Source organism: Malaclemys terrapin, chromosome 10 (genome assembly GCF_027887155.1).
Source record: "Malaclemys terrapin pileata isolate rMalTer1 chromosome 10, rMalTer1.hap1, whole genome shotgun sequence".
Lineage (NCBI taxonomy): Eukaryota > Metazoa > Chordata > Testudines > Emydidae > Malaclemys > Malaclemys terrapin.
In genome coordinates, this window is record NC_071514.1 from 28,623,268 (window position 1) to 28,650,396 (window position 27,129).

General features: G+C 42.2%; 1 protein-coding gene across 3 annotated transcripts in view; it reads right to left on the reverse strand.

Moving 5' to 3' along the window:
- THSD4 (thrombospondin type 1 domain containing 4) overlaps positions 1–27,129 on the reverse strand; it is a 641,818-nt gene that overhangs the window by 133,218 nt on the left and 481,471 nt on the right. For all 3 annotated transcript variants that reach the window (XR_008446511.1, XM_054042518.1, XM_054042519.1), the window contains one exon: positions 3,831–4,035. Coding sequence is in view for 2 of the 3 variants with exons in the window: in XM_054042518.1 (XP_053898493.1) it covers positions 3,831–4,035 (205 nt within the window). In the remaining variant the exon portion in view is untranslated. The remainder of the gene's footprint in view (positions 1–3,830; positions 4,036–27,129) is intronic.

Below are 27,129 nucleotides of genomic sequence, written 5' to 3' on the forward strand. Positions count from 1 at the left end.
CTTCTTTTAAATTTGAATTTTCTGAATACCTGGATAATATCACATGTTTTGGAAACACTACAAACCCTGTTCCGAACACTAGGGTTTTGTTCTAAAGACAACATTTTATTATTGTTTTAAAGTATAAGCAACTTAAACATCATTATCTCCTAATCACTGTCTCTTTCACGTAGATGTTAGTCTGAACAAATTGCTGAGAAAACTACACCTAGAACTAGCAAGAATGAACAAGTTACCCTCGTTAAATATTGCTGTCAAAGCTGTTCTGCTTAGCACACTCTGGGCCTGACTCCCAATTATAATAGCTAGTGATGGGTCAACTTCAAAAGGTTTGGAAATCTGGTTTGGAGAAGCATACAAATGTTTAGATGTTTGTATGAATTTTAGCTGAATTTGAATCTCTTTGGTCAAGAAATCCAACTTGAAACCCCACAGATGATCTCTTCTACCATTTCTAGTACTTCCTGGTTTCAGCCAAGCTTGAAATACTGTATTGCGAGAACATGTTTTTCCTCACTGCATTTGGGGTTTGTCATAGACAAAATTGTGAAGAGCAGAAGTGTGATAAATTTGGTGCTGTGCAAAAACTGTGTAATGAAACCACATGGAGCACAGATGGCCTCCATGTTTTGTTACAAACTGAAAACTCAGCGTAGGTTCCCAGGGTGTTTGCTGAAGTGTGATTCACGATTCTGCAATGAAAGAAAACACATGCAATATGCATATTATGTGACAAAAAACTAAGGACCCAATTTTGCCTTCTTTACATCAAGCAGTACCTTACTCCACAAGCAGCCCCGTTGACTTTGTGGGATTATTTATGTAATAAATTCCTGTTTGGTGTGAGCAAAGGTGGCAGAATTAGATCCTAAGCCACAGTTCAGCAAAGTAATTAAGTACGTGCTTAAGGGCTTTGTTGAATTGGGACCCTGAACTCTGGCATGTTTAGATTCAAGGTTTCTATTCATCCCACTAAATGTAGGGAAGTTTGCAAATTCCAGATCTGGGTCTGGGTTTTGAACAGCTCCGTGTTGGGGGACGTTGAGACCCAATGTTATGGTTCAAGTCCTTCTCTATCAAAAACTGCCAGAGTGTCCAGATTTTGAACATAGAGCTGGCTGCAGAAGCTTTGTTGCCTTCCACCTACTGGGAAATGTCTGCCTTTAATTCCCCATTGCACTTCACAATCAACTAAAAATGAACATTTTGCAAGCGGTCATATCCTGGTCCTCTAGCTAACTTCTTTGCCTGTATGCTAAAGCAGGGCCTTGTTTAAAAGCTGATTTGCTTGATCATTAGTTGACTGCAACTTGTGAAAGCAGAGAAGTTAGCTGTGCCCTTATGGGATAAGCAGAGAGGCTGGTAATTTCATGGATGGAACCACTACCCAAGAATGTTCAGTGTCGGGGAGGCTAATTTGGTTAATTTAGCCATCTAAAATCCATAATGACCATATGTGACAGTATCAAAAAAAAAATGTAATAATTGGTGGTGGCACAAACAAATCAGAAAGAGCTCTGGGAATGAGGAGAAGCATGGGAAACACACAGCTTGCTATTTTCCCATACATGCCAAGAGTCTCGATTATTTTTAAGCACAAATGTTACTATTTTTCTGCTCTGTGCATTCAAAGAATGTTCACGTGGCCCAGCACATTTCACTAGGGTTAAGGGTGTTTTTCTGCTGTTTTTAGATGCTGGCATGTACATCTGAAAGAAAAATTATCTGCAATTTCATGGTTTGACAGCTTTCATTATGTGATGACTTCCAGCAGTTTGCCCGGCAAACTACATTTTCACCCATTTGATATAAGAATTCCACATTTTCTTCCAAACATACTGTATCTATGGAAGTTGCTCATACAGAATAATTCATTCCCTTCATCACCAAATTAGTTAAAAGAGATGGACACAGCTCAAAAAGTTCAGAGAGGAAACCAAAAACTCATGCTTATATACAGCTTATCAGAAAATTCTTTGATTGGGAAGTAGCCAGGGTCAGAAATACTATGTGAATAGGCTCTCTTACAAGAGCTCCAAAATGTCTAGGTTTTAGTACATCAGCAGAACCCCAAGTCTGGTCTTTCTTGTATTAGTCTGAAGAATCACACTTTTGGCTAAAGGAAGAAATGTACAAGGACACATTACAATATACAGTTCTCTACCTCCCCAAAGGACTCCTGTCTACACAGAGATTTCTGTAAAACTAGTCAAATTCCTTTCCACTTCTTGCTAGCAACAGCAAGAAAAAGAAGTAGGAAGTGCAAAGCAAAGAGCAGAAAGGATAAGAAGAGGGCAAGTGACAATGGGGATAATAATGTTTCCCTTCTTTCTGTTGGTTAGCAGTGGCAGAGACATTAGAAATAGATGATGTTAGGAGAGCTGTTAAATGGAATACTAGGGTCTGAAGCTTCTAATGCACTTGGACAATTCTAGGAGTGAGGGCTAAGGAGGATAGTGGTGAAGATTTTGGAAAAAAAATTGGGGGAGGGGGGCAAATAATCAGCTGAACATGAGATCCCACTGTGATGCTGTGACCAAAAGATCAAATGCAATCCTTTGATGCATAACGGGGGAATCTCTTAGTAGGAATAGAGAGGTTATTTTACCTCTGTATTTGGCACTAGTGTGACCACTGCTGGAATACTGTGGCCAGTTCTGGGGTCCACAATTCAAAAGGAAGTTGAAAAAATTGGAAAGGATTCAGAGAACATCCACGGGAATGATTAAAGGATTTGAAAACCTATTATTGTGATAAGCTAAATAGATGGAGCTGGAGTCTAACAAAGAATGTTAAAGAGTGATCTGATTACAGTCTAAGGGTCATGGTGGATTCTTCATCACTGACCATTTTTAAGTCAAGATTGGATGTTTTTCTAAAAGATCTGCTCTAGGAATTATTTTGGGGAAGTTCCATGGCCTGTGTTATACAGGAAGTCAGACTAGAAGACCACAATGATCCCTTTTGATCTGGAATCTTTGAAAGCTCTCAGGCAGAGCTCCATTGTTGTTTATGTTTGCTAATGTCACTCACGATGGGCGCACCAATATAACTGGATTTGCTTTAGGCAGTCTGCCAGAAGTGGGTCTTTAAGAGGGACTTAAATGAGGACAGGCTAGGGGCCTTGCAGATGAGCTGTGTGAATCCATGCCACGCATGGGAAGCCAAATAGGGAAAAACTCACAAATGGTAGACATGGCAGGTCTATGTTTGTAAAACAGGAAGTTCCACACTAGCCCCAATACCAGACACCAGTCAGCTCTGAAAACATACCTCCAGATGTCTGGTGTTACCTGATACTCCCAGATTCTCACTTCCTATTTAATTCTCATGATATTTCTTCACATCTGAATGACCCTGTATTCTGCAGATGCCTTCCCAACACACACACACACACACACACACACACACACAGTGCTGTGACTGATCAGGGTACCTTTTGCATTAAAAGTTCTGCATGTTGTGGTGGTGTTTTTTAAGGAAATAGGAGAATCCGGTTTTCAATGGCTTTCAACTGACTAGCTGCCTGCCTTGCTGGAGACAATTGCCTCACTAACATTTTAGAGAAGATTTAGAAAGTGTGAAGTATATTTCCCATATTGGAACCAATGAACAGGGAAAGTCACAGCAAAACTCTCCTGGACAGGGCAATAGATACAAATCATGGGGTTTGTCCTGCCAGTATAACCAAGAAACAAAAACAATGAGTTAGTATTCTTGTCAATAATTTTGCATTTCTCTCACTTTGCTGAGAGAGCACTAACTGGGACAAACCTCCAGGCAAACAATCACACCAATCGTGTTTTATCTGGAATGAAATACAAACTTACCCAAGTAGTTGTTGCTCTTGGACATCTCGGTAATGTTGATTTTAATAGCCCCTTCAGGAATTTCTACTATTTTGTGGTAGCCAAGATTTGTTAGCGTGTGTTTGAAAACGCCAGAGACCACCTTGCAACCAGTGTTGTCCCCTCCGCATATTCCGCATTTGTCAGCCACCTTGTCTGAGCCCAGGTAGTCATCACAGCCAATGCTCTGCAAAAATCAAACCAATATTTTTTTTCAGAGCTTACAAATACTGTCTCATGAATCCTTCAGAATATTAATCAACATAGAACACTGTCATATGTGACTTTCACAGAATATAAAGACTTCAGAGATTCAGTGAATTGGCATTGTGGATTGTTCCATTTCTTTGCTTTTCCACACACTACGTGTAATAAAATACCAAGTCTCAGAATAGACATTGAGATACTCTGGTTGGAATTTTCAAGTGAGCTTAGGGGTGTTGCAGCACTTGATCTTGCCATGCTTGGGTCAGTGGGACTCTCATTCTCATCAATGTCAAATCAAATTTACCAAAATATGGGCACTGCTGTGACACAGTGCACGTGACCTACTGAACATCATCAAGCAATGAGTTAACACTAAGCTTGGGTGGACAGGGTAGCATAATGAAGGAAGACTAGGGACTTTAGTCTCCATCAGATAGTCAATGGAAAGCCAAGGAGCCTTATACAAGCAGCTGCAGTGGCTGGTTGTCAAAGGCAGGACTAAGCAGTAGTTGGAGCCAAAGAGGTTACTTACCTGTAACTGGAGGTTCTTCAAGATGTGTGGCCCCTATCTGTATTCCACTGAGGGTTTACACATGTGCCATGTGACTGAAGCTGGAGAATTTCAAAGTAATGGTGTCCGTTGGTCCGCGCACGCACCCTTGCTTCACCTCATGGTTTAAGACAAGGCGATAAAGGGCAGGGAGGACCGACCATGTCTCCAGTTCCTTCCCTACTGCAAATCCAACAGATCCGCAGCAGAGCGGGAGGTGGAATACAGATAGGGACCACACATCTCGAAGAACCTTCAGTTACAGATAAGTAACCTCCTCTTTTTCTTTGAGTGATGGTCCCTATTGCATTCCACTGATGATGACTAACAAGCAGTACCTTTTTCAGAGGAGGGTGTGAAGCTGAAGATGGAACAGTTGAGCTGAGGACAGTCATGCCGAATGAGGCATCTGTCACAAAGTTCTGCACCAAGGCATAATGTATAGTGAAGGTATGTACTGAACTCCACATGGCTGCCCTACATATGTCCCTAAGCAGTATATCATGGAGGGTGACCATGGTGGACACTTGGGCCCTAAGTGGAATGGGCCATACGTCCGACAACAATAGCATAGTGTAATGCATCCAGAAATCCATTTGGAGATTCTCTATGTGGAAAATGCTTGCCCCTTAACTCTCCGCTATTGCAATAAATGATCTAGGAGACTTTCTGATCAATCTTGTCCTCTGTAGGTAGATGGCCAACGCCCAGTGGATGCCGAGGGAGTGAAGTCATCACTCCTCTTCCAAGCCATTAGGCTTCAGGAAGAAAGCAGATAAGTGGATGGATTGACTGAGATGAAACCGAGAGAGAAACTTGGGTAGAAACTTAAGATGTAGGTGCAGGGAGACTTTGTCTTTATGGAAAGTGGTGAAAGGAGGGGGATCTGCCATCATAGCACCAAGTTCTCCCACCAATCTCACTGAAGTGATAGCCACAAGGAAGGTGACTTTCATGGAAAGAAGGATCATAGAGCATGAAGCCAGCAGCTCAAAGGGTTGTTTCATCAGTGCCGATAGAACGAGGTTGAGGTCCCATTGGGGAGCAATAGGTTGTACGGGTGAGACATTCTCAAACGGCCTTTCCAAAACGTACTAATCAACGGATGTGTAAATACAGAGTGTCCTTCCATGGAAGAGTGGATCTTGAGAGAGTTTAGGGCAATCCCTGACATCTTTAAGAACAGGAAGTAATCCAAAAGAAGTGGAATCTTCACGTCCTCTGGGAAAAGCCCTTTTTGTTGGGCCTAGGAGGCAAAGCATTTCCACATGGTCCAGTAGGAACACCCTAATGTACTATTTCCTACTGCTCAATAGGATGCCTTTCATTTCCAACGAGCACTCTTCAAGAGAAGATGCCCATCCAAATACCATGCTCTGAGGTGAAGCATCTGTGGATCAGAATGTCTGATCCTGCTGTTGTGGTGCTTTAGCAGCTTGGAGAAAGTGGGAATGGGAAATGGGGGCAGGCTGACATGCAGCGAAGGTTGGTGGCTCTCTAGTGGTCTCAGAAACATCTTTTCTAAGAGGGTTATGTGTGAGGATGAAGGCAGGCCTGGAGGACAGGATTGTTGCGTCGTCTGGTGCTTGCATGATGGTTTGTATGGTTTTTGGTGGAAGAACTGGGAAGTCCTGAACCGTTGTGTAGGTGAGCAGATGGTAGAATTTCTGCTTGGGTGCAGGTGTGTAGATACCCATTGATTGAAGTGTGGCTCTTAAATCCTCGAGGGTGTGGAACTCATGAAAGGCACATCGCCCTTCTTCAATTTGGAAGAAGATTTACTGCCATGCTTATGCACATGCTTTCTCATCTCCCACCTAGGTCCCAGCATGGGGTCTTTACTGGTGCTACCACTGGAGGTGGACTCGATCTCCAGAGCCGGAGACGCATACCTGGCTGTCTCAGGCCAATATACAGGGGGCAGTTCCCCAGCCTGAGTACGACTGAGACCTTATGGTGACTTCCATGAGGTGCTTCTTAAGGCAGAGAGCCTGGCCTTCTCGGGTATGGCTTGGGAAGGACTGACAGATACTGCAGCTGAATGAAATGTGGGCTTCTCCCAAGCAGTTGAGGCAGTGTTGATGTTAGTTGCTGATCGAGAAGGAACATGGACAGGAGGCGCAGATCTTAAATTCTGGCATCTTCGGCATAGTCCAGTACCCACTCCTGGGTACGGAGGGAGGGTATAACCGGTAAACAGATTCCCCCAAAGTCTTAGTTCTATTCCAAATACTACTAAAAAAAGCTAAAACTATGTTAAAACAGTAAAAACAGCAAATACTACAACAAAAACTAAGTATATACAACTCTACACTTTTTAAGGTGCGTCACACACAAGAGGACACTAGTAGCTTCAACTGGACTCTGCGGCAGTGAGAAAAGTGGAGATGTGGCCAGTTCGCCCTGCCCTTTACCACCTCAAACGAAACCATGAGGCAAAGCAAGGGTGCATGTGAGGACCAATGGACACTACTACTTTCAAATTCTCCGGCTCTGGACACATGGTGCGTATACGTAAACCCTCAATGGACTACAATAGGGACCAATCACTGAAGAAGAACTTCTTGTAACCCAAACTGGGATTTTTCTGTTTATATAGAAATCTTTTGTTTCTTTTCTTACAAATTTGATGCTTTTAACCCCAAAAAGAATGAGCAATGAGGCATCTCTCAAACAAACAAGTCTCTAAGTTGTGCTAGGAGCCAAAATCAACATCCTGGCTGCTCCTAGTGATCCAGGTGAGGGGCAGAAATGTGGCCTGATGCCAACGTTGGCTCCCTCTTCAATATTCACCTGGTCCTGTACAATTCAGCCAGGCCAAGGTTTGGGCGCACAATCTCAAAGACAATCCAATAGTATAGATTACAAAGAACATAATTCCTAAAAGTAATGTAAATTTAAAGCAAGAAAATGTGTTCAGTATTTTCTTCAAACCAGAGGAAAATTCAGCAAGACTTGTACTTTACATGCATGCACTACATACATTTCCTCCTTATTTTCAAGCATTTTTATTTCTGTTCATAATAAGTGGATTGAAAGCCTTTCTTTGTAGAACATTACTCCTCATGAATACTGATAGACAGTTCTCATTTCACCTATATAATAGGTCTGCTTTCAAAACAGTGCTTCAGAGACACACACATACAAGGAAGAAACTTACAGTTTATATTATGACTCAAAAAATGTGTGACCTTATGGAGAAAGACAAACCAACCTGATTAAATATAACAATAAAACAGCCTCCCATCAGACTTATGAGTTTTATCAGTTTGATTTATGTATTTTTTTTAAAGTCAAAAGCACTCTTCCATTATTTTAAATAGATAGCCACAATACTTAGTGCAACAGCTGGTTAATGCCTGTTCCATATTCTCTCCTGCAAGTAAAGAGCCAAATGAAAAGGATACGGAAGGCTTTTCCAATAACCCATAACAAAGGGCAGAATCAGGAGCACTGGCATTGTTATGTTTCTTTCCAGTTCCCAATCCTAATTCTTGTCTCTTGCTGTGAAAAATGTTCTAAACCACAAGCCAAATTCTGCTTAGTTCCAATGAAAATATTGAAGACCCTACATATTTTTTTTATGATTATCCAAAGAACACAGATTAAGCCATCTCACTCAACACTGCCAGCATTATGTGGGGCTTGAAAATGATGCCTGCTTGTGGTCATAAAGAGGCTGAATCAAGGTCCCAAACTGTGTGTGTGTGTGTGTGTGTGTGTGCGCGCGTGTGTGTGTGAGAGAGAGAGATAACTGAAAAACTGTTATAACCTATCATTTTTAGCCAGATTGAATTGCCCTGTCATTCAGAAGAGAGTTTGTTTCTTGTTGGAAATATTTGCTTTAACATCTTTCATTTACACTGCATAGCATATACATAGCATTAGAAGGAAAAATCATGTACATATTTCATTTTTGCCTTTTACTTAAAATCTATTTTACTTGCTAATAACTTCATGCCTTTGGACAATTACAGAAATAACCACTGTGTGTTGCTCCTTCAAGATTTCAGACAAGCCTAGAGCAATCTGAAAAATGAAATGCTCTGAATGTAAGTCTTCTGCACAATAACTACAGATGATTGATTGAGCTCTAGCCTTTTTCCTATTAAGGACCTTTTGCTGAAAGGATTTACACTTTTTCCATTGTAAGTTTATCTGAAAAGAAATGTGATTGTGCTTATCACCCTCTTAGGTTATCCCGGTGACATTCAGAAAGTGTTCCACTGCCAGTATGTAAATATATGGAGGAATCCCCTTCATGTATGAAATGTTGTACAATATCTATTGTGTGTATAAATGTTCAGTGATCTTCCATGCGAATATTCTGTCTTCTACGGATTAATAAAGTTTCCTTCATTCAAACAAGCAAAAGAGCTATTTTACAGAATACGTATTTTAGAAGTACTTCAAGGGATTTTAAATTTTTAATTGGTACTATTATTCATATCCTTCTGCCTGTGAATGAAGGTGCCTTTGTACAGGAGTACTGCTCAAAGATCTGAGAGACAGGCAAATTATAACAACTTATTCATTTTAGAAACCCTCTAAAATTGCCTAAAATATTTTAGCCATGCATTAAAAAAAAACAAAAAAACAAAAAAAAAAAAACGTGCATAGCCTGTATTTCTAGATATGGCAAGGATAGCAGTATAGCAAGTTGTGTGTCCCACTGGATCAGTGGGACTTTCTAATTGTATAAAACACATTTTTAGCATTGAAGGGTCATGAGATATTAGATCTGACCCTGTCACTGGTCCAGGACTAAATACTGCCTGTCCTAGGCCTTGGGCCAGAGTAATTTTGGGCTGAAGGAGGAAACATTTTTCTGGCAAGTTGATTTTGAATTTCTTTTTTAAAGGCAGCTGTTTGAAGCTGTTCAGAGGTTTGGAATGTTAGAAATAGTCCTGGTGGAGTTAGATTAATTAGTAGAGTGCTGGGGAAGCAGGGAAAGATGCATGATATTGAATGGATCTCTCTATCACATGTGTGACATAGTATGGATCGTAAGCACTTTGCTGAATCAGGACATAATTATCTCTACATAAACACACACAAATGAACAAGAGAAAATAAAGTTAGGAAATAAAAAAAAACGTAACAAGCCCAAAACAATTCTCAGTGTATACAGCGTCCAGAATTAATGACTTAATGGCCCTGGATTTCAATGGCAGAAAGTTGACTGGAGAAGTCACAGCAACATAATCCACAGAAGCTACTCACACTGGCCTTTCTGCAGTGTGGCCTGAAGCCAAATTCTGCAGCCCAGAAAGTAGGTCGGGTTGGCTAGGACAAGCAATGAATCAGCTAATATGGCTGTTTGGTAGAATAAAGTGAATGCACTTTGCTGATTAGTGTTCAGCTAATGCACTCTTCCTGTGCTATAAAAAGGTCAATATTTTTCCTGAGAATTTTTGGAATTATGATTACATACATTTGAGCACCAGTTTGTTATTTCATTAGCCATTAAACATATACAAATGTTTAAAAAAATCAGAACCCCCTTCTAAACTTTCTTATCAAATTGTTTGCATTCCATATAACCACACACACCAGTTTGGATTGTTAACAGCAGATTCATGGGCACACATAAAGAATGACATGTCTTGCCTGTGGAATAAGAATTTTTTCTCTTGCAATAACTTACCTTTTCTTATGACACTGCATTTGCAGCTGTTCTTGAGTTTCAAATGGAAGAGGGGTAGTGAACATGTGTCCCCTAAAATAATGTTATAGTTCAAAAGACTTCTACTTTTTTGAAATGAATTAAAAGCCAAATATCTTTACTATTTTCAAATAATTTTTGCAATATGTTTTAAGAAAACTTTATAAGTTACAGGTTAGCACTAAAGAAGTTGTTCAAGAATTACACACAATTGTGTGCCAACATTAAGTTAAATGAAATCTCCGGGAAAAACAAGGGACAATCTGGATGAAATATTCAGTGGTGGACTTCACAGGGATTTAGGGCTGTACATACACAATAGAATGGGGTTAGTGCCAGGCATTTAAAGAGATGAAGTGCTGATTCTTGAAATGGAAAGCAGATGTTACAATTTCAGTGCTAAATTACTGTACTAAACTAAATTACTGTACTAAACTAAAACCTATACACAATACAAAGTGACAATGATTTGCCTTCTGTGCTCTAGCTATATTGGTTTATGAATGATAAAAAGAATGATGAGTTCTAATATGTTGCTAATGTCCACTTCTAAAACTGCCAGTATTTGCAGTTAAATGATTTAGAAGAAAACTGTCAGATAATTGATTTGGTTACTGTGTGCTCCAGTGCCTAGCAGACTGTGGCGCAAAGCAGATTGCTGCAAGTTATACTTATATAGAGTTGAAAAACTCCCATGCCTATGCCAAAAAGGCAAAATGACAACTACACGTGTGCCACAAGTGACTCAGCCACTAAAGAAATGGGGTGTGGAGCCACAACCAGCAAGATTCAAATATGACCGATGATCTGACTGTATGTTGTGAATTATCTAGAAATCCCACTTACCAGAAACTGATCATAAAGTTCTGCAGGCTATTAATCTCAGCAGTGCAGAGCCTCTTTTGGGATCTGCAGGCTCTGTTGTTCTGCATGCACAACATAACATCCAACTTCAGACAGGTAGCATCAACAGGGCCTGCCAAGGTCTTGAACTTTTCCTCTTGTAATAACGGTACAAAACTCCGCTGGGCTACTAGCATTGTGGGTGGTACTTATGTTAACACAGCTACACCACCAGATATTGCCTTTATTTTTCTGTGTAATTTTAAGGCCACATCTCTCTCTGTTCTGATAAATGTTCAGTGTGAACCTAATAAAATGATGCTTTGCAACATTATTCCCTAATCAGACAGACATATTTTTGCAGATTTCATTTACCTAAAGAATGGCATTGCCAGCCCCTTCATGGGTGAAAGCAATTAAAATAATTGAATATTGGAAAAAATAACAAGTGTTTTTGATGACCGATAGTTGACTCTTTAAAATTAAAATTTGCAGCCATAGAAGAGAGATTTACTTTTTTCAACCTATTAGAAGTTAGCAGGAAACAAACCACAAATGATAATTTTGAACCAAACATATTCTGATCCAGGCAGTCTTTAGAATATTTAGTGACCGGAAATAAATAGGGCTGTGTATGTTATCCCTTATTGTGTGGAGTATGTGAAGGGTAAGACCCCCTTTCTGGGATGCCACCTGATGTGCTGGGATCCCATTTAGCCCTCTGGCCCTGCCAGCCTGGGTTTCCCTTGCACTGGGTTGCTATGCCAGGCTCTCAAGCCCCTTTTCAGCACACACCCAGGCAAGACCACATCCAGCTGCAGGCACAGACTGCAGTCAGATCTGTGAGAGAGGATTCACCCAGCACTCACATGCACACCCACTGTGGAGAGATAAACCCCAGATAATATTGTCTTGCGCTGTATAGAAAGAACTGCACAGCACAAGCTCAGAAAAATTCACCCTCTCTCCCAAGAGAGATATGCACAGCTTCTTGCGATTGCACAAACTGGGTTATATTATAAACAAGAAATAAATTTATTAACTACAAAAGACAGACTTTAAGTGATTATAAGGGATAGAAAACAGAACAGAGCAGATTACAAAGCAAATAAAACAAACTAAGCTTGATTCACTAAAGATACAGGTTACAAAAAGTAATCTCACCCAAAATGTTGAATTAGGCAGGATGCAGAGTTTCTGTAGCTTAGAGTTCCAGTTATCTCTTCTTACAGACTGGACCCCTATGTCAGTCTGGACTCACCCCTGCCTTTCCCCTCAGGCTAGTTTCTTTGTCTCTTCGGGTATTTTCAGCAGTCTTTCTTCATGGGTAGGCAATGGAGGAGAGTCCTGTTTGCCTTACTCCCCAGCCTTAAATAAGATTTACATAAGGTGGGAAGCCTTTGTTTCCAGTGAAAAAGTACTAGCAGTGTCCAAGTGGTATTTTGCATCAGGTGACATTATCACCTGACCTTGTAGTGTCAATGCAGCATCCCAGGAAACTCCTCAGGAAGGTATGAGATTAGTATCTTCAGAGTTCTACTGTCCTTCTTAAATGGCTCATTCAGGATGATTACTTACTATCTGGTGGGTATTCCCCTCCCCCGCCAAGTACACACACAGTTGTAATTGTTACATAGTCAATATTCCTAACTTCAGATACAGAAATGATACATGCATACAAATTGGATAATCACATTCAGTAAACTATAACCTTTTCAATGATATCTTTGATGAGCCATCTTGCATGAACTATATCTTATTTATGCCATATTCATATCTTAAGCATATTTCTATGAAGAATATTAAGTGTTATGCCACAGAGTAATGTCTTGCAAAAAGGTTCACTTTTAGATCAGATACTTCTTCTACTAGCATTTGCAATGCTTGCCAAGCCAACCAACAGCAGTTTCATCAGCACAGTGAAGGGCACTGTGAAATCTAGTCAGCTGATACTCGTCGACAACATGCACCATTGATTGACAGAGGCCACAGTGATAAGTGTGTCATCGCACAGACCCCATGTGTAGAGGTTGGCTGCAAATATTCCTTGGACAGTTCAGAACCTGTTCCTCAGAGTCCAGAGGTGACATGGCAGGTCAAATCCAGATGATCAAATGGTCAGATCAGTGACAAGGAAGCCATTCCAAACATCTTTAGCTGACTACTCATCACGTCATAGGATTGCTGCTGACAGATTCCGATCTGGTGGTTGAAACCACGATGGATGTCTCGATGTAAGTCGTGCTCTGGGGTGACTGAAAATGGCCATGTACAGTGGGAGACTGGGATTGGCATATAGCTTTTCCACCACTCTGGCTGTGACGAATGTCTGGAGGGGCTATGTTGCTCAGAACTGGTAGCCATGGGATAGGAGTGATGCCTAGGATAAGCATGGTTGAGTTCAAGTTGACGTCAATGAATTTAGTGAGGTGAATGATACCACACAGACGCACAGTATCCCACTAAGGAATAGCACAGTGAAAGAGCCGACATGCGAAGTGTCGATGTGCCTGCACCCCAGGTCAAACTGGCAAATTTGCTGATTAGATTATTCCTGGTCCTGAGTTTAGTAGCAGTCTTTTTGGATGGTCATGGAAAGTCAAAGAACGGTCCAGTGTAACACTAAGGTAGACAGGCTTTGCCTTGAGTTTCAGTCATTTTCTGTTGAGGGAGACGTCTAACTCATGTTTAGCGCTTGCATTGTGGTGGTGGAAGGTACTTTGAAACTGTCGTAGTTACCCTTGGTTGGAGGTGCCAACTGCTACAGTAGGCTGCCAGCTTGGCCAGGTCGGTGTTCAAAATGTTCTCCAATTTGTGAAAATAACTTTATGGCAAAGTCTGATTTTAAAAATAGGAAAATTGTCTCTACATTTCTAAGTTAACATATATGGCAACTCCCTTCTCCCCACACATGCTATTGCTAAAGTTTGGTTGGTATTACTAATGGTTGTACATTAAAGCAAATTTGCCTGAAAAATACATTAATTAAAGAGTGAAATGAGTATCCTGGTTCATGCAGAGAACATAAGATGTGTTTCAATCAAGCCAAATGCAAGATTTAGGAACAGATTGGAAAGGGCTCAGAAAAGAGCTACTAGAAAGATTCATAGCCTGGAAAACCTGCCTTGCAGTGAGAGAGACTTAAGAAGCTCATTCTATTTAGTTATTGAAGAGAATACTATGCAGTGACTTGATCATGGTCTGTAAGTCCCTATATGAGGTGAAGATTTGTGACAGTAAAAGATTCCTTAATCTACCAAATAAAGGCATAACAAGATTCAGTGGCTGGAGCATGAAGCTAGACAAATTCGGACTAGAAATAAGGTGCAGATTTTGAACGTGCAAGTAATTAATCACTGGAAAAACTAACCTAGGGATGTGGTGGATTCTCTCACTTGAAGTCTTTAAATCAATAATGGATGTCTCTAATAATATGCTATAGCTCAATCAGAAGTTATAGGTTTGATGCAGGCTGAAATTCTATGGTTTGTGCTATGCAGGAGGTCAGACCAGATTTCCATAATGGTCCCTTCTAGATTTGAAATCCGTGAAGTTAAACGGTGTGACCTATTAAAAAAAAAATCTAATAGCAGTAATATTGTCATCCAAATACTATAGGAAATGTCTCTGACTAGGTTTTATCACCATTATGTAGCATGAGCCATGGTAATTTATAATTACATTTTTCAAAATTCATATTTAATATCACATTGAAATTAATAAAAACAGTGTGGAAGAAAAGGTTCTAACTAGATAATTTTTGTATTAAATATAACTGACTCTCCTTACAGGGGTCTGGCATTTGTTGCATCCACATTGTAAATCTTACACATGTTGCTCTCAGCAAAAACAAGATACTGCTAATCAAACTGTCTTGGGGAAAAAAGAATAAGAAAAAAGATGGACTAGAGGTGAAATCATCAATTTGAATTCTTGCCATTAAATGATGCGGTGTAGACGAGCGGACTCACCCCTGCGGTGCCTCCTACTGGTCGTCTCAGGAATTAGCTCTTCCAGCGTCCTGGAGCACCCCCTGCAGGCCGGTGATCCACCTGTCCTCTGGCCCCCGTGTCCCTCCCAGACCCCGGTGCCCTTTGTATCTGGGGTGCTGCCCCCTGGCAGTACCCCTCAGTACTAGGGTCTCCCCTCCCCGGGAACTCCCACCCACTATCCCTACCTCGCCTCAGAATAAGGCCACTGCCAGTCACCAACTAGACCCCGCTCCCTGGGGTAGACTGCAGTATAGGCCACTCATCACAGGCAAGGAGGGTTTGGACCTGCTGCCTTGGCCTAGCCTAGGGTTACCATACATCCGGATTTTCCCAGACATGTCTGGCTTTTTGGGCTTCAAATCCCTGTCCGGGGGGAAATCCCAACAAGCCGGACATGTCCGGGAAAATCGGGACATGCGGGGCCGGCGGTGCTGAGCCGGAGGCTGGGGCCGGGCCGGCGGTGCTGGGCCGGGGGCTGGGGCCGGGCCGGCGGTGCTGGGCCGGGGGTGCTCAGCCGGGGGCTGGCCCGGGGCCGGCACCCCAGGGCCCTAGCCGACCCAGGCTGGAGACGCCTGGGGGGGCCAGACTGGGCCGCGCCTCCTCCCCCACCCCCACCCCCTTACCTGCTTCAGGCTTCCCGCGAATCAAATGTTCGCGGAAAGCAGAGGAGGGGGCAGAGTTGGGGCAGGTTGTGGGCAGGGGTGGGGGCGGGGCCCCGTGGAGTGTCCTCTTTTTGGACACTCAAAATATGGTAACCCTAGCCTAGCCCTGGGCTGCCCTCTGCAACCCCCAGTACCCCTTGGCCTTCTACTAGGCTGCAGCCTGGGGCTTTCCAGGCTGGAGCTCCCCAGCTCCTCAGCCTTTCCCCAGCCCTGCTCCACTCAGGTACTCTGTCTCAAGCTTGCTGCAGCCAAGCCCTTCTCCCTCTGAATGCAGAGAGAGACACTTTGGCCTCTGGCTCCCAGCCTTTTTATACAGGCCAGCTGTGGCCTGATTGGGGCGTGGCCCAGCTGTGGCTACTTCCCCAATTAGCCAGGCTTTTAGAGCTGCAGTCCTCTGCCAGGGCTGTTTTAAGCCCTTCCAGGCAGGAGCGGGGTAAGCACCCCGCTACATACGGAAAAAACAAACGAGAGGAGGAAAGTGTTTTAAAGCTGACCTGCAAGTATGTAACAAAGTTAAGGTTGTGCACTAGATTATTCAAATAAACATGGTCTTTTCAGTACATTGCCGAAGTCTACTACATCTGTTGTCGTTGCTGTCATTGCTGTTTCTCAGGTCTGTAAATGGTCAATCTCTGCTCCACGGAGCACCCGCTCCCACTCACTATGGTGACTCAGCCTTGCTATCCTGTTCCATTGACACAGAACAGCACTGCAGGCTAGACCTTTCTCTAAAGGGATAAGGGGAATCCTGATTTTTCCAGATCTCATGGTATTTTTGTTGTTATGCTATTATTAAAGTTTAATTACTTGTATCATACAGGGAAGATCCATGTCCCAGAGATATTGAGTGTGTGGAGCAAGACAAGCAGAATATATGCTAGCAAGAGTCAAGATGCGCTTAATGAATTGGGGAAAGCAACAAACAGAAACCTTAGATTTGTGCTGAAATGACCCTTAATTTGCTTACCTAAAGCATAAGCAAGTATTATTAGGACTGTAATATTTGAAATTATATTTACAGACCATCTTTACTATAATTTCTCTCTCAGAAGTCTGGTTTCCCTTGTCTACCTATCCTAAACAAAGGAACTGCCACCTAGCATTGACTGAAAACGGAACAGCAGTGACACACAATTATTAGATTTTTCATTTGCGGTATAAATCAGACTTATTTTTTATTTTATGAACAGTTAGCAAGTAGCATGTTCCATCACAAGCTCAATACCTGAGTTAAGACTCTCCATTCTCTCTCTCCTCCTCCTCCTCTCTAATCAAGTTCAGGTTTACTACCAATCTCTGAAATGGTTTGTAAAGTTATTTTGGTTAGTATCTGACAGAAACATGCACAGAAAAGTTTAGTAGCTCCATATGTAGAACTTCCATAAAGCTTTTTATTTATCCACAATAAATCTTACATTTCATCAGAGGTACCTAGGTTCAGGAGACGATTACATTTTCCTACACCACCACATCAATTCTCCTACAGCACCGTATTGGCAACTAACACTGTATTTGCACTAGTCTCTTGATGTTTCTATTAGTCACTTAGCAGTACGTAGCAACAACCCAGTACGTAATGGCTCCCTTGTCCCTCTAGCTTAATTTCATTGGTATTACAGCAGGAGAAGAGCAAGTGGTTCATAGCAACAGCAGTGGAAACTAAATGCCTCTGTTTGACTTTTCCCCTCCATCTCAAGCCTAAGAAGTTCTCTAAATACACATCAAGCTGAAGACCATAGAAGAGATTCCTGCACATACCTTAGCCCTCCTCACAAACAAATAAAATCAAATCTGGCCTCCCAGGGATATTGCAAGGGAAAAGCATCTCAGAAAATGGAAGAAAAAAAAATAGAAATGTGTTTAAAGTTTGTTTCATTCAGTTTGCCCTAATCTTTGAAATCTTTCCCTAAAACCTGTAAGAAAATGTCTGCTAAAATACAAGGCAAAACAATTCAGCCAGTAATATGGTAGACAGAATTTAAAAGTTAGTGTTGCCCCCAGGGCATTTGGGTAAAAGTAACAATTTTTAAAATATGTAAAGTGGTTTCCCACAAGCAGAGACTCTAATGAGACTTCTTCGGTGACCAAAGGTAACAGAAATCTCCTTCTACACAAACAATAGCTACTGTATATTTTTGCAATGGTTTCATTAAAAAACAATTTTTCTAAAAGACAAAGCCAGCTTCTGTCCTGCAAAATCATATAGAGGCAGCTAAGCAAAGCACTATGTTGGCAAGCCTGAGATGAGATTTGAGTTTCTATACTCATGCTGGGGATGGTCCATGTATAACCTGGAGAAGGAAATAATTTGTGACCACATGTGTATAGACAGTCACACTGATCATTAGGATACCACATATATGTCGCATAGGGAACAAATTTCATGAGATTCAGCTTCAACAACATACACTTGTTACTCCTGAGGGCATTCTGCGCCAAAAAATTAAAAATTCTGCGCACAATATTTTAAAATTCTGCGAAATTCTGCAAGTTTTATTTGTTAATAAATGCAGAGGCTCCAGCATGACAGTGAGGAGCACAGGTCACTGGCTGCACGAAGATGGGAGATCACCTTGCAGCCTCCCCACACCCCACGCCAGGGACACTGACTCAGTGGTGAGGCTGCACCTGACCCTGACACAGCACAAGGCCTGGGCCTGCCCCAGAAACACCCTGGGGCCCTGCCACTCTGTGCCAGGCACACCAGGTGTGGGGCAGGCAGGCTCAACAAGGTAGAATCCAAGTGTGGAGGGGCTCCGTGAGGGGGGATCCAGGCAAGAGGATTCTGCGTGGGACAATCTGGGTGCAGGCAGCTAAGTAGGGGGTCTAGGTGTGGGGGGATCTGGATGCATAGATGCTTGTTGGGGGGTTCCAGGTGCAATGGGACTCTGCCAGGGCTTCCAGGTGAATGTGGCTGGGTCTCAGAGGAGGGGTCTGGGTGTGGGGGTCTCAGCAGGGAGGTCTGGGTGCTGGGGGAGTGGGGCTTGTGGGATGGGGGTCTGGGTGCAGCTAATTGGGGTCAGTGGTATGGGGGTCTGGATGTGGGGGCTCAGGGTGATGCAAGGGTGGTGGGGCTCATCAGGATGGGGGTTTGTGTGCAGGGAGTTCAGTTGGTGGTGGTCTGGGTGCAGGGGTGGTGGTCCAGAGACAGGACATCTGGGTGCAGGGGGCTCCAAAGGAAGGGTTGAGGTTCAATGGGATGGGGTTTGGGTATGGAGGGCTACGGGGGTTCTGGGTGTACAGGGTGAGGCTTGGCAGGGGTTTCTGGGATGGGAGGTCTGGATGCATGATGATTGGGAGGATGGGGGACAAGCTCCACATATAGTGACCCTCCCCCTGAAGCGGAGGAGTGATGGGGGCAGGAAGCAGGGGAGAATGCTGAGCTTCCTGCAGCTGGGGGAGGTTTCTGGGGGTGGGTCTGACACAGCCACTCCTTGCAAGGGAAGAGGAAGTCCCATCCTCTCCTGCCTCCAGCCCAGCCAAGACTAGCAGCTGATCACGGCTCAGGGTTGGCATGATTTACTTCTCTGCTGGCTGCTGTGGGTGCCAGAAATTATGTACCTGCAGAGCTATGGAGAGGTGCGTGACTGCTCTTGCAGTTTCAGAAAGTCATTTTTCTGCAGGGAAGCAAAGAAATCTGGGGGGAGGAGCATGAATTTTGTGCACGCGCACTGGCGCAGAATTCCCCCAGGAGTAACTTGTATCTCAGTAAGATGAAGGGGCAGCTCCAGATGCTCAATACACACTGTTAAGATTAAAAAGCACATTTAAAAATGCCTTCTATCCAGTGTTACTTTCAAGTTGTTAATGAACAGTTATGGTCAGAAAAGTGACTAGATATAAATGATTCCTCAGAGTTTATTATTATTTGTATGACAGAAATGCCTGAAGTCCTTAACTCAGTTGGGGCCATGTTGTACTGGGCACTATACATATACATTGTAGAAGACAGTCTGTGCCCCAAAGGTCTCCCAATACAAATAGACAAGAGGGACAAAAGGCGGGAGAAAGGAAGTACTATTATACCTACTCTAGAAATAGGGAACAGTGAAATTTCATGACTTCCCCAAAGGCACAGGAAATTGGTAGCAGAGCCCAAAACACTATCCAGACCTCCTGAGTCCCAGTCCAATGTCTTAATTACCAGATTATTCTTCCTCTCTTCCCTATATCAATTCAGAGCTGTATCTAGCACTGCAGAACCAACAAAGGTATGGGAAACAGAGACTAATTATTTTCTGGTTTATGTATCGTCAACAGAATTATTAACTAAATTTTAATTGTAGAAAATTTACCTTGAGGTGTAACACTTTAATACTACTTAATGATACCTTGTAAAGCTCCTTATGTGAGCCAGGGTTACTGATAAAGCAGGTTGAATCAGTTCCTGCAAGCAATGCATGCCTTGGTTTTGACCCTTTTTCCTGTTAGTGAATTGTCTGCAAACAGATAATGAATTTGTGCACTATTTGTAATTGGTCAACAAATAGTTTTTATAAATTCTTTGAGACAATGGGTCCCTCACAAACAGTGTGTATTCAGAATTCACTCTAGGTTTGACCCAAAGCTCATTAAGACAATGAGAATCTTTTGATCAGGGCCTATTTGAGTTGTGTGGCCAGTCACCTAAGTCCACAGTATGATAAATATAAGTTCCCAGCAAACTTTTATAGAAACAAAAATGGTTAGACAACCTTGGTGTAAGAAGGAACTTCACTACTCAGATCACAATTCAGCCCCTGATTTTCCTACTGACCCATTTTCTGCATCCAGGTCCCCTCACACCAATTGCCCCAGATCTCATCATGATCTCCATTTCAGTTCTTATATGCTTATAATGAACCACCACCCTGGCGCAAGGATAGATTTGAGGGCTATTGAACTCTGGATTTCTCAGCACTCTAATAGTGCACCTGTGTTAAATGATGGTGCACTGCTTCATTTCAAATGTATTATTTAAGAGACTTTGGTCTAGGCATGCTCATTGTCAATTAACGTGGTGAGCACTACAGCAATTAAATTGAGTGGGCGCTTTCAAAAGTTCGTAAGGACTTTTTCCACCTGTACTTCTTTGTTCTCCCCTTCTGTGTTTTACAGGTACAATATTCATTCAGCTGAAATCCAGCCCTGATTTTTGGGTAGCAGGCCAGGTCTTCCAGTGTCTGTCCAACAATAATCACTTTGTGGGAAAACACATTCTTGGTACTGCCAGTTTGTTATGGCCTCCAATCCAATTTCCACTGAAGCCAATGGAAAGATCCTCATTGAAATCAATGAGAGTTGGACCAGGCCAGCTTAGTCCTACTCTTCAGTGGAATGCCATCTACACAATGTTTTAAGCTAATTCACGAGCTCCTTGGTTTGCAAAAAGCAGCTTGCTGATTTTACAACTATTCATGCCCTTTATTAATTCTGAAAGATTTTCAAAATGTAGTTTTAGAATTAATTATGGGTATGTCTACACTATGAAATTAGGTCAATTTTATAGAAGTTGATTTTTTAGAATTCGATTTTATACAGTCTATTGCATATGTCCACACTAAGCATATTAAGTTGGCGGAGTGCGTCCTCACTACCGCGGCTAGCATCAACTTACAGAGCGGTCCACTGTGGGTAGCTATCCCACAGTTCCCGCAATCTCCACTGCCCATTGGAATTCTGGGTTAAGCTCCCAACGCCTGATGGGGCAAAAACTTTGTCGCAGGTGGTTTTGGGTACATGTCGTCAGGACCCCCTCCCTCCCTCCTTGAAAGCAACGGCAGACAGTTGTTTCGCGCCTTTTTTCCGGGGTCCTGTCCACTGGACCCGTTCAGCCCACTGCCTGCCTGGATGATTGGAACCCCAGGCAGACAGTGGGCTGAGCAGGGCCGGTGGACAGAGCCCCAGACTGGCAGCGGGCAGCTCTGTCTGCCCGCTCCTGCCAGCCGGGGTCCCACTCAGCCCCGCTCAGCTGGCAGACCTCGGTGAGGTCGATCAGAGGTGCCTGGACAGACATGGCTATCCTCCTCTTAGAACACCAAATGGGAGTGACTCCAGGTCATTCTCTTTTTTTTTTAAGTTTTGTCTCATGGAGATCCAGTCCTGCCTGGAATATCATGCGAGCTGGAGGCTTCTGCCTCAGGCTGCTCACCCAGTCGGCAGCACCGAGTGGTTGCACCTACCCCAGCCTGCCCTTTGCTCCCATGAAGCCTGGACAGTAGTAAGGAGCAGTTCAACTTGTGGAATGACAAATCCAGAACGAAGGATTGCACTCTATGGCCACATTAAGATTATTTCAGAGTCCTAGATAGCATTTAGTCCCTATAAAAGGCTTCATGAAAATTTTCCCTCGCCCCTAACAAAAATGTTAATTTATCAGAGCAGCTGAAAGGGTAAGGAACCCAGGACTATAACTTAGAGAGAGCTTCCATATTATTTAACTCATAATTGATATAATTCAAAGTAAAATTTCACAGCGTGGTCTGTTCTAAGACTAAAAATGCAGGAGGAGAGTCAGAAAAAGGAACAGTGACCTGTTTCTGCCCGGTTTTGAACCGGGGACGTTTTGCATGTTAGGTGAACGTGATTACCACTACACTACAGGGCTTTTGCGTGTTAGGTGAACGTGCTAACCACTACACTATGGGGCTTCTCTTTTTTGCCATAGACTTTGCTGAATGCACAGGAATGTTTTCTCTAGCTATAGAAGCTACCTAATGCAATGTCTATATCTATGGCCTTCCTGCTCACAAAGCGGTCATGCCCCCGCCCAAGGCTGACACAGAGTGGAGTGCATGTGACACAGCGACCTGGCTCGGGCAGGATCACTAGTGAGACATGATACTTTTGCTGTTAAGCAAACACAGCAATTCTTTCCTAGCCTCTGCCACTGAATGCCTCCATGTGCCTTATCAGTGTGGGAGGACTACATGAGCTCGGAAAACATGTCACCAGGAGTGCATTTTTTTCACCTTCTAATCTGCGATAACCTCAGGGATGGAGATAAGGGAGCGCAGAAACATTCTAGGGGGACTGCATGGTCACCTGTGCTGCTGAGTGCTGCTGAGTTCGCCACGCTGGCCAAACAGGAAATGAAATTCAAAAGTTCCCGGGGCTTTTCCTGTGTACCTGGCTAGTGCATCTGAGTTCAAAGTGCTGTCCAGAACGGTCACAATGGAGCACTCTGGGATAGCTCTCGGAGACCAATACCGTCAAATTGTGTCCACACTACCCCAAATTCGACCTAAACTCGTAGTGTAGACCAGGGCTAAGTATCATCATTAATGCCCTTTCAGAGTCTTTTAAACTCAGACAACGGCTTACCAAGGCTCTCAGATGGCCACACACCCTCTGGATCTTGTTTTCACTAGGTTTTGGGCTTTGAAGGGATTTACGTTCATTCATTATCTTGTATGGTTCATTATATTATTCTTTTAAGCAAATTTCAACTTAAACTAACCAAATTTCAACTACCACGACAACCACTCACTGAAATATAAGCAGTATAAATTAGAAACATTTTAACGTGAACATTAATCATCTTTTCTATTTGATGCCTGCTTTGGAAGATACTGACTAGTTAGTCAGCTTGTATATAACATTGCCATTGGAACTAATATTCACCCTTCATCGGCAGAGCCTCTAGGACTCAATCACAATTTGCCTCTTGTCTTCTTAAATAAAACATTTTGAGCTCACTTTTTAAGACTCCATCTTCCAAGGTTTTAGGTGCTGTGTTCCAGTGTTTCTGCTTGTTGAATTAGCAATGTTTTTCTTCAATAAAATTGACAAGCGTTGTGGTAACATTTTTAGTGGTGATACTTGGGCTGTTTACTCTTTGTTCTCCTTCTTGTTAGTCATTCTGGAATGTGTTTGCGGTCTCTGAGGCAGGAGTCTGCGCACACATTTCTGAGCCCAATAAATCCCTTAATGACCTCTTTCTGTTTTTCCTCTATCTCCGTGAAATTTTCTCCTACTGCTATGGACCTATAAATATCAACAAATCTGGATTGTTTGGGGGATTTCTAATAAGCTGACAAAAGTTGGTATTCACTCATCTGCTATTGTATTTGCCATTGACAAGGAGGATGATCTGCATGTTAGTCTTGCTAACTTGCTTGTCATTACTGATATAAGGTCCAATGCACTCTCCAGAGGAAATACTGAAAATACTTGTGCATTTGTTTAACCTCTTCACATATAAACTCAGGAGATAGTCATTTCTCCAGAGTTCCTCCTGCCTGGAGACTGACTTTGGAACAATTCCTCCTGTACTGATCTCACGAAGATTCAATGAGCACGTAAGCTTGTAATACCACACCCCAAACTCCAAGGTCACTCAATGAAGATTCAAAAACACAATCTTGGAAGCCAACAGAAAACGAAAAGGATAATCATAGAATATTAGGATTGGAAGAGACCTCAGGAGGTCATCTAGTCCAATCCCCTGTGATGAGTCATTGCCTCTCAGCAGAGCTCAATTCTACGAGACTTGTAAAGATGGCTACTAAAGTTATTCATGGGGGGTTTATGCCTTCCATTTACTATCAAGAACTGGCTAAAGTTGAACCCTATTTCTACAAAGCACATAAGCAGCTAGTTAAAGGTAAAGGTAGGCAAATCATAGATCAAGTCTTTGGGAATTGGATGCTGGACACGACAGAATATGGGCCACTGATCTGCTAGCAACCTGAGTATAATAATGCCCAAGATCCTAGCCCCATATTCAGGCCACTAGCCTGAGCTGTCAACTATGTAACCACAGCCCCATTTTTAGCACACTAGCTCGAGAAGAGCTAGTGCATGTACGTCTACCTGGTCTGGGCATTACACCTTCCAGCTGCTGTGCAGACATACCCTATGGGACAAGCAGAAAAGATAAAAGAGCAGGTAAACTCTGTTTTAAAAAGTGAACTTCTTAATGGAAAAAAAATTGTGGCCCACTGTGGCAGGCTCCCATGTGCTACACAGGAACATAGGAATTGTCAAACTTTGGTCTGTCTAGCCAACATCCTGTCTCTGACAGCAGCCAGCATCGCATGCTCTAGAAGAAAGTGCTAAAACTGCAAGAGATGCAAGAATCTGCAGCAAGACTGGGTTAGTTTTTGTAAGCAAAAGGGCTAAGAAAGTTCTGAGACTATACCACATAATAGCATTTATGTACAAAAAATTACTGTTTACTTTGCTGTTGGCAAAAATTCCTGTTGGCTGAAAAGTGTGACTTTATAATATCTACTGTGTGCATTCTACAATGTCTCTCAGCTGTTAACTGTGATGTTGAGGCACCCTGGACAGATTTCATGGATGGGATGGTAGTATTCATTTTGGGTTTCACCCAAAGCCAATGGAAAGCCAGTAGAAAGTTTGGATCAAGCTGCTACACATTTTGCATGTATCAGTTAACAATACTCAAATATAAAATAAATTGAGGTCTTGTAGCAAACAGCAAACAGTGTCAAAATATTTCCTTTCCACACACATTTTAAAATGAATTATACTACCTTACCCCCACTGAATTTTATCTGATAAACCATATTTAATATTTTTGCCCACAAGGTGGCACTTATAAGCTTTATAATGTAATAACCTAACCTGAATTTAGAAAGTCTTATGCAGGAAAAATAAATAGCACTGGATGAAGATCATTTTAACTCATATTCAAAAACTAATTACATTTCTGCAAATTAGGCCACTGTTCAGAAACATTTTAAATGTTTAATTCTTTATTAGAAGACACAATATTACATAATAATAAAATACTGTATGCTTCTGTTCTGTTTATGTGAAACAGTTCATACTCATAATAACTCAGAACAACTTTTGTGCTCTCCTCCTTTGGAGTAGTTAAACACCACTTGAGTAATATATTTCTGACAGCCATCACTCAGCAATTTATAGAATCCCATAACCTCCGGAGACAGCTTAAAGTGAACTAGAAGAATATTGCACAGACCAGGAATGAAAGAGAAACTCTTGAACGGATTCCCCCCACCCTTCCCATCAGCTGCTCTTGTTCATCTGGAGACCAGGTGGACTCCATTTAGCAGTCATAAATAAAGATTTTGGGCAAAATCCTACAGTCCTTTCTCAAGATGAAATCCTATTGACTTCAACAGTTGACATCATTTGGAATTCTGCCTGAGTAAAGTCAATAGAAGTTGGCCCTAGTATGGTTTGATAAGACATAACTATTTCACTGCCATTGTCTTCATAACCTTTTCTAATGGAACACAGATAATAGAATATACTTGTCAGACAGACTTAAATGAGACGCCGCACAAAAATTCAGGCAGCTCTCAAATAGATATCATGCTTTCTAGCTTTTTTTACTCTTATAACTTCACACGTAGACTGAAATGACTGAAGCTCACTAATTACTGCATTAATGTTGAGTAAAAAACTGGAGAATGAATAACAAAGTTGGTAATGAGTGAATTGGTTCAGATAAAATAAGAACCAACCTGAACCTTTGCCCGACATTTGAACTAACCTTTACCAAATCAATTTGCGGTTTTCAGAAGTTTGGTTGGCGTATTTTAAAAATAGATGTTCACCTGTATTAGCATTGCTGGTGTCAACAAGAAACAGAAAACAAAGCACCAAATAACACAGAAAGTCTTGTAGTACTTCTGATGTGTCTGATAGCAAGAAGGGTTGGAAATCTGAAAACCAAATAAAATTGAATAAGGCTTGATAATCATGTGTCAAAGGTAAGAGAAGAGTGAGAGAGCAGAAGGAAGGAAGGAATATAGGTATGAGAGACAGAGACACATGCATCCTCTCCTTGAAGATATTTCTGGGGGGGGGGGGAATGAAACACACTTGATTCTTTTTTATTTGTACTACAGTAGCACCTAAAGGCTCCAACTAAGATCAGGACCCCATTGTGCAAGATACCATATAGACACATAATAAGACACAGTTTCTATGCCAAACAATCTAAATAGAGAAGACAGATAACAGGTAGGAAAAAGGAAGCATTAGCATCTACATTTTATAGCTGGGGGACTGAGGTAAAGAGAGACCAAGATCACACAGAAAGGCTTTGCTGGAATTTGGGATTGAACCCAGATCTTCTAAATCCTAGTTCAGTACATTAAACACAAGGCCATCCTCTCTCTCTTAGGGTAACTTGAGCTCTGAATTTGAAAAGTATAAATATGCCTTCATATATGTCACTTAAAGCTGCCCATTAGAAATGATAACATAAGAACTCAGAAAGATTTACCATGCTGCATGATTGTCAATGTCAGGCAACATCTACCTACCGGTACTTTCCAGCCTACTACTGTACATGCAGCAGAGAAGTTCTAACATGGAAATCAGGAAGATTGGCATCTTGAATGAGAAATCAAGATGGCAGGAAGAGAGTTATGTTATTTAT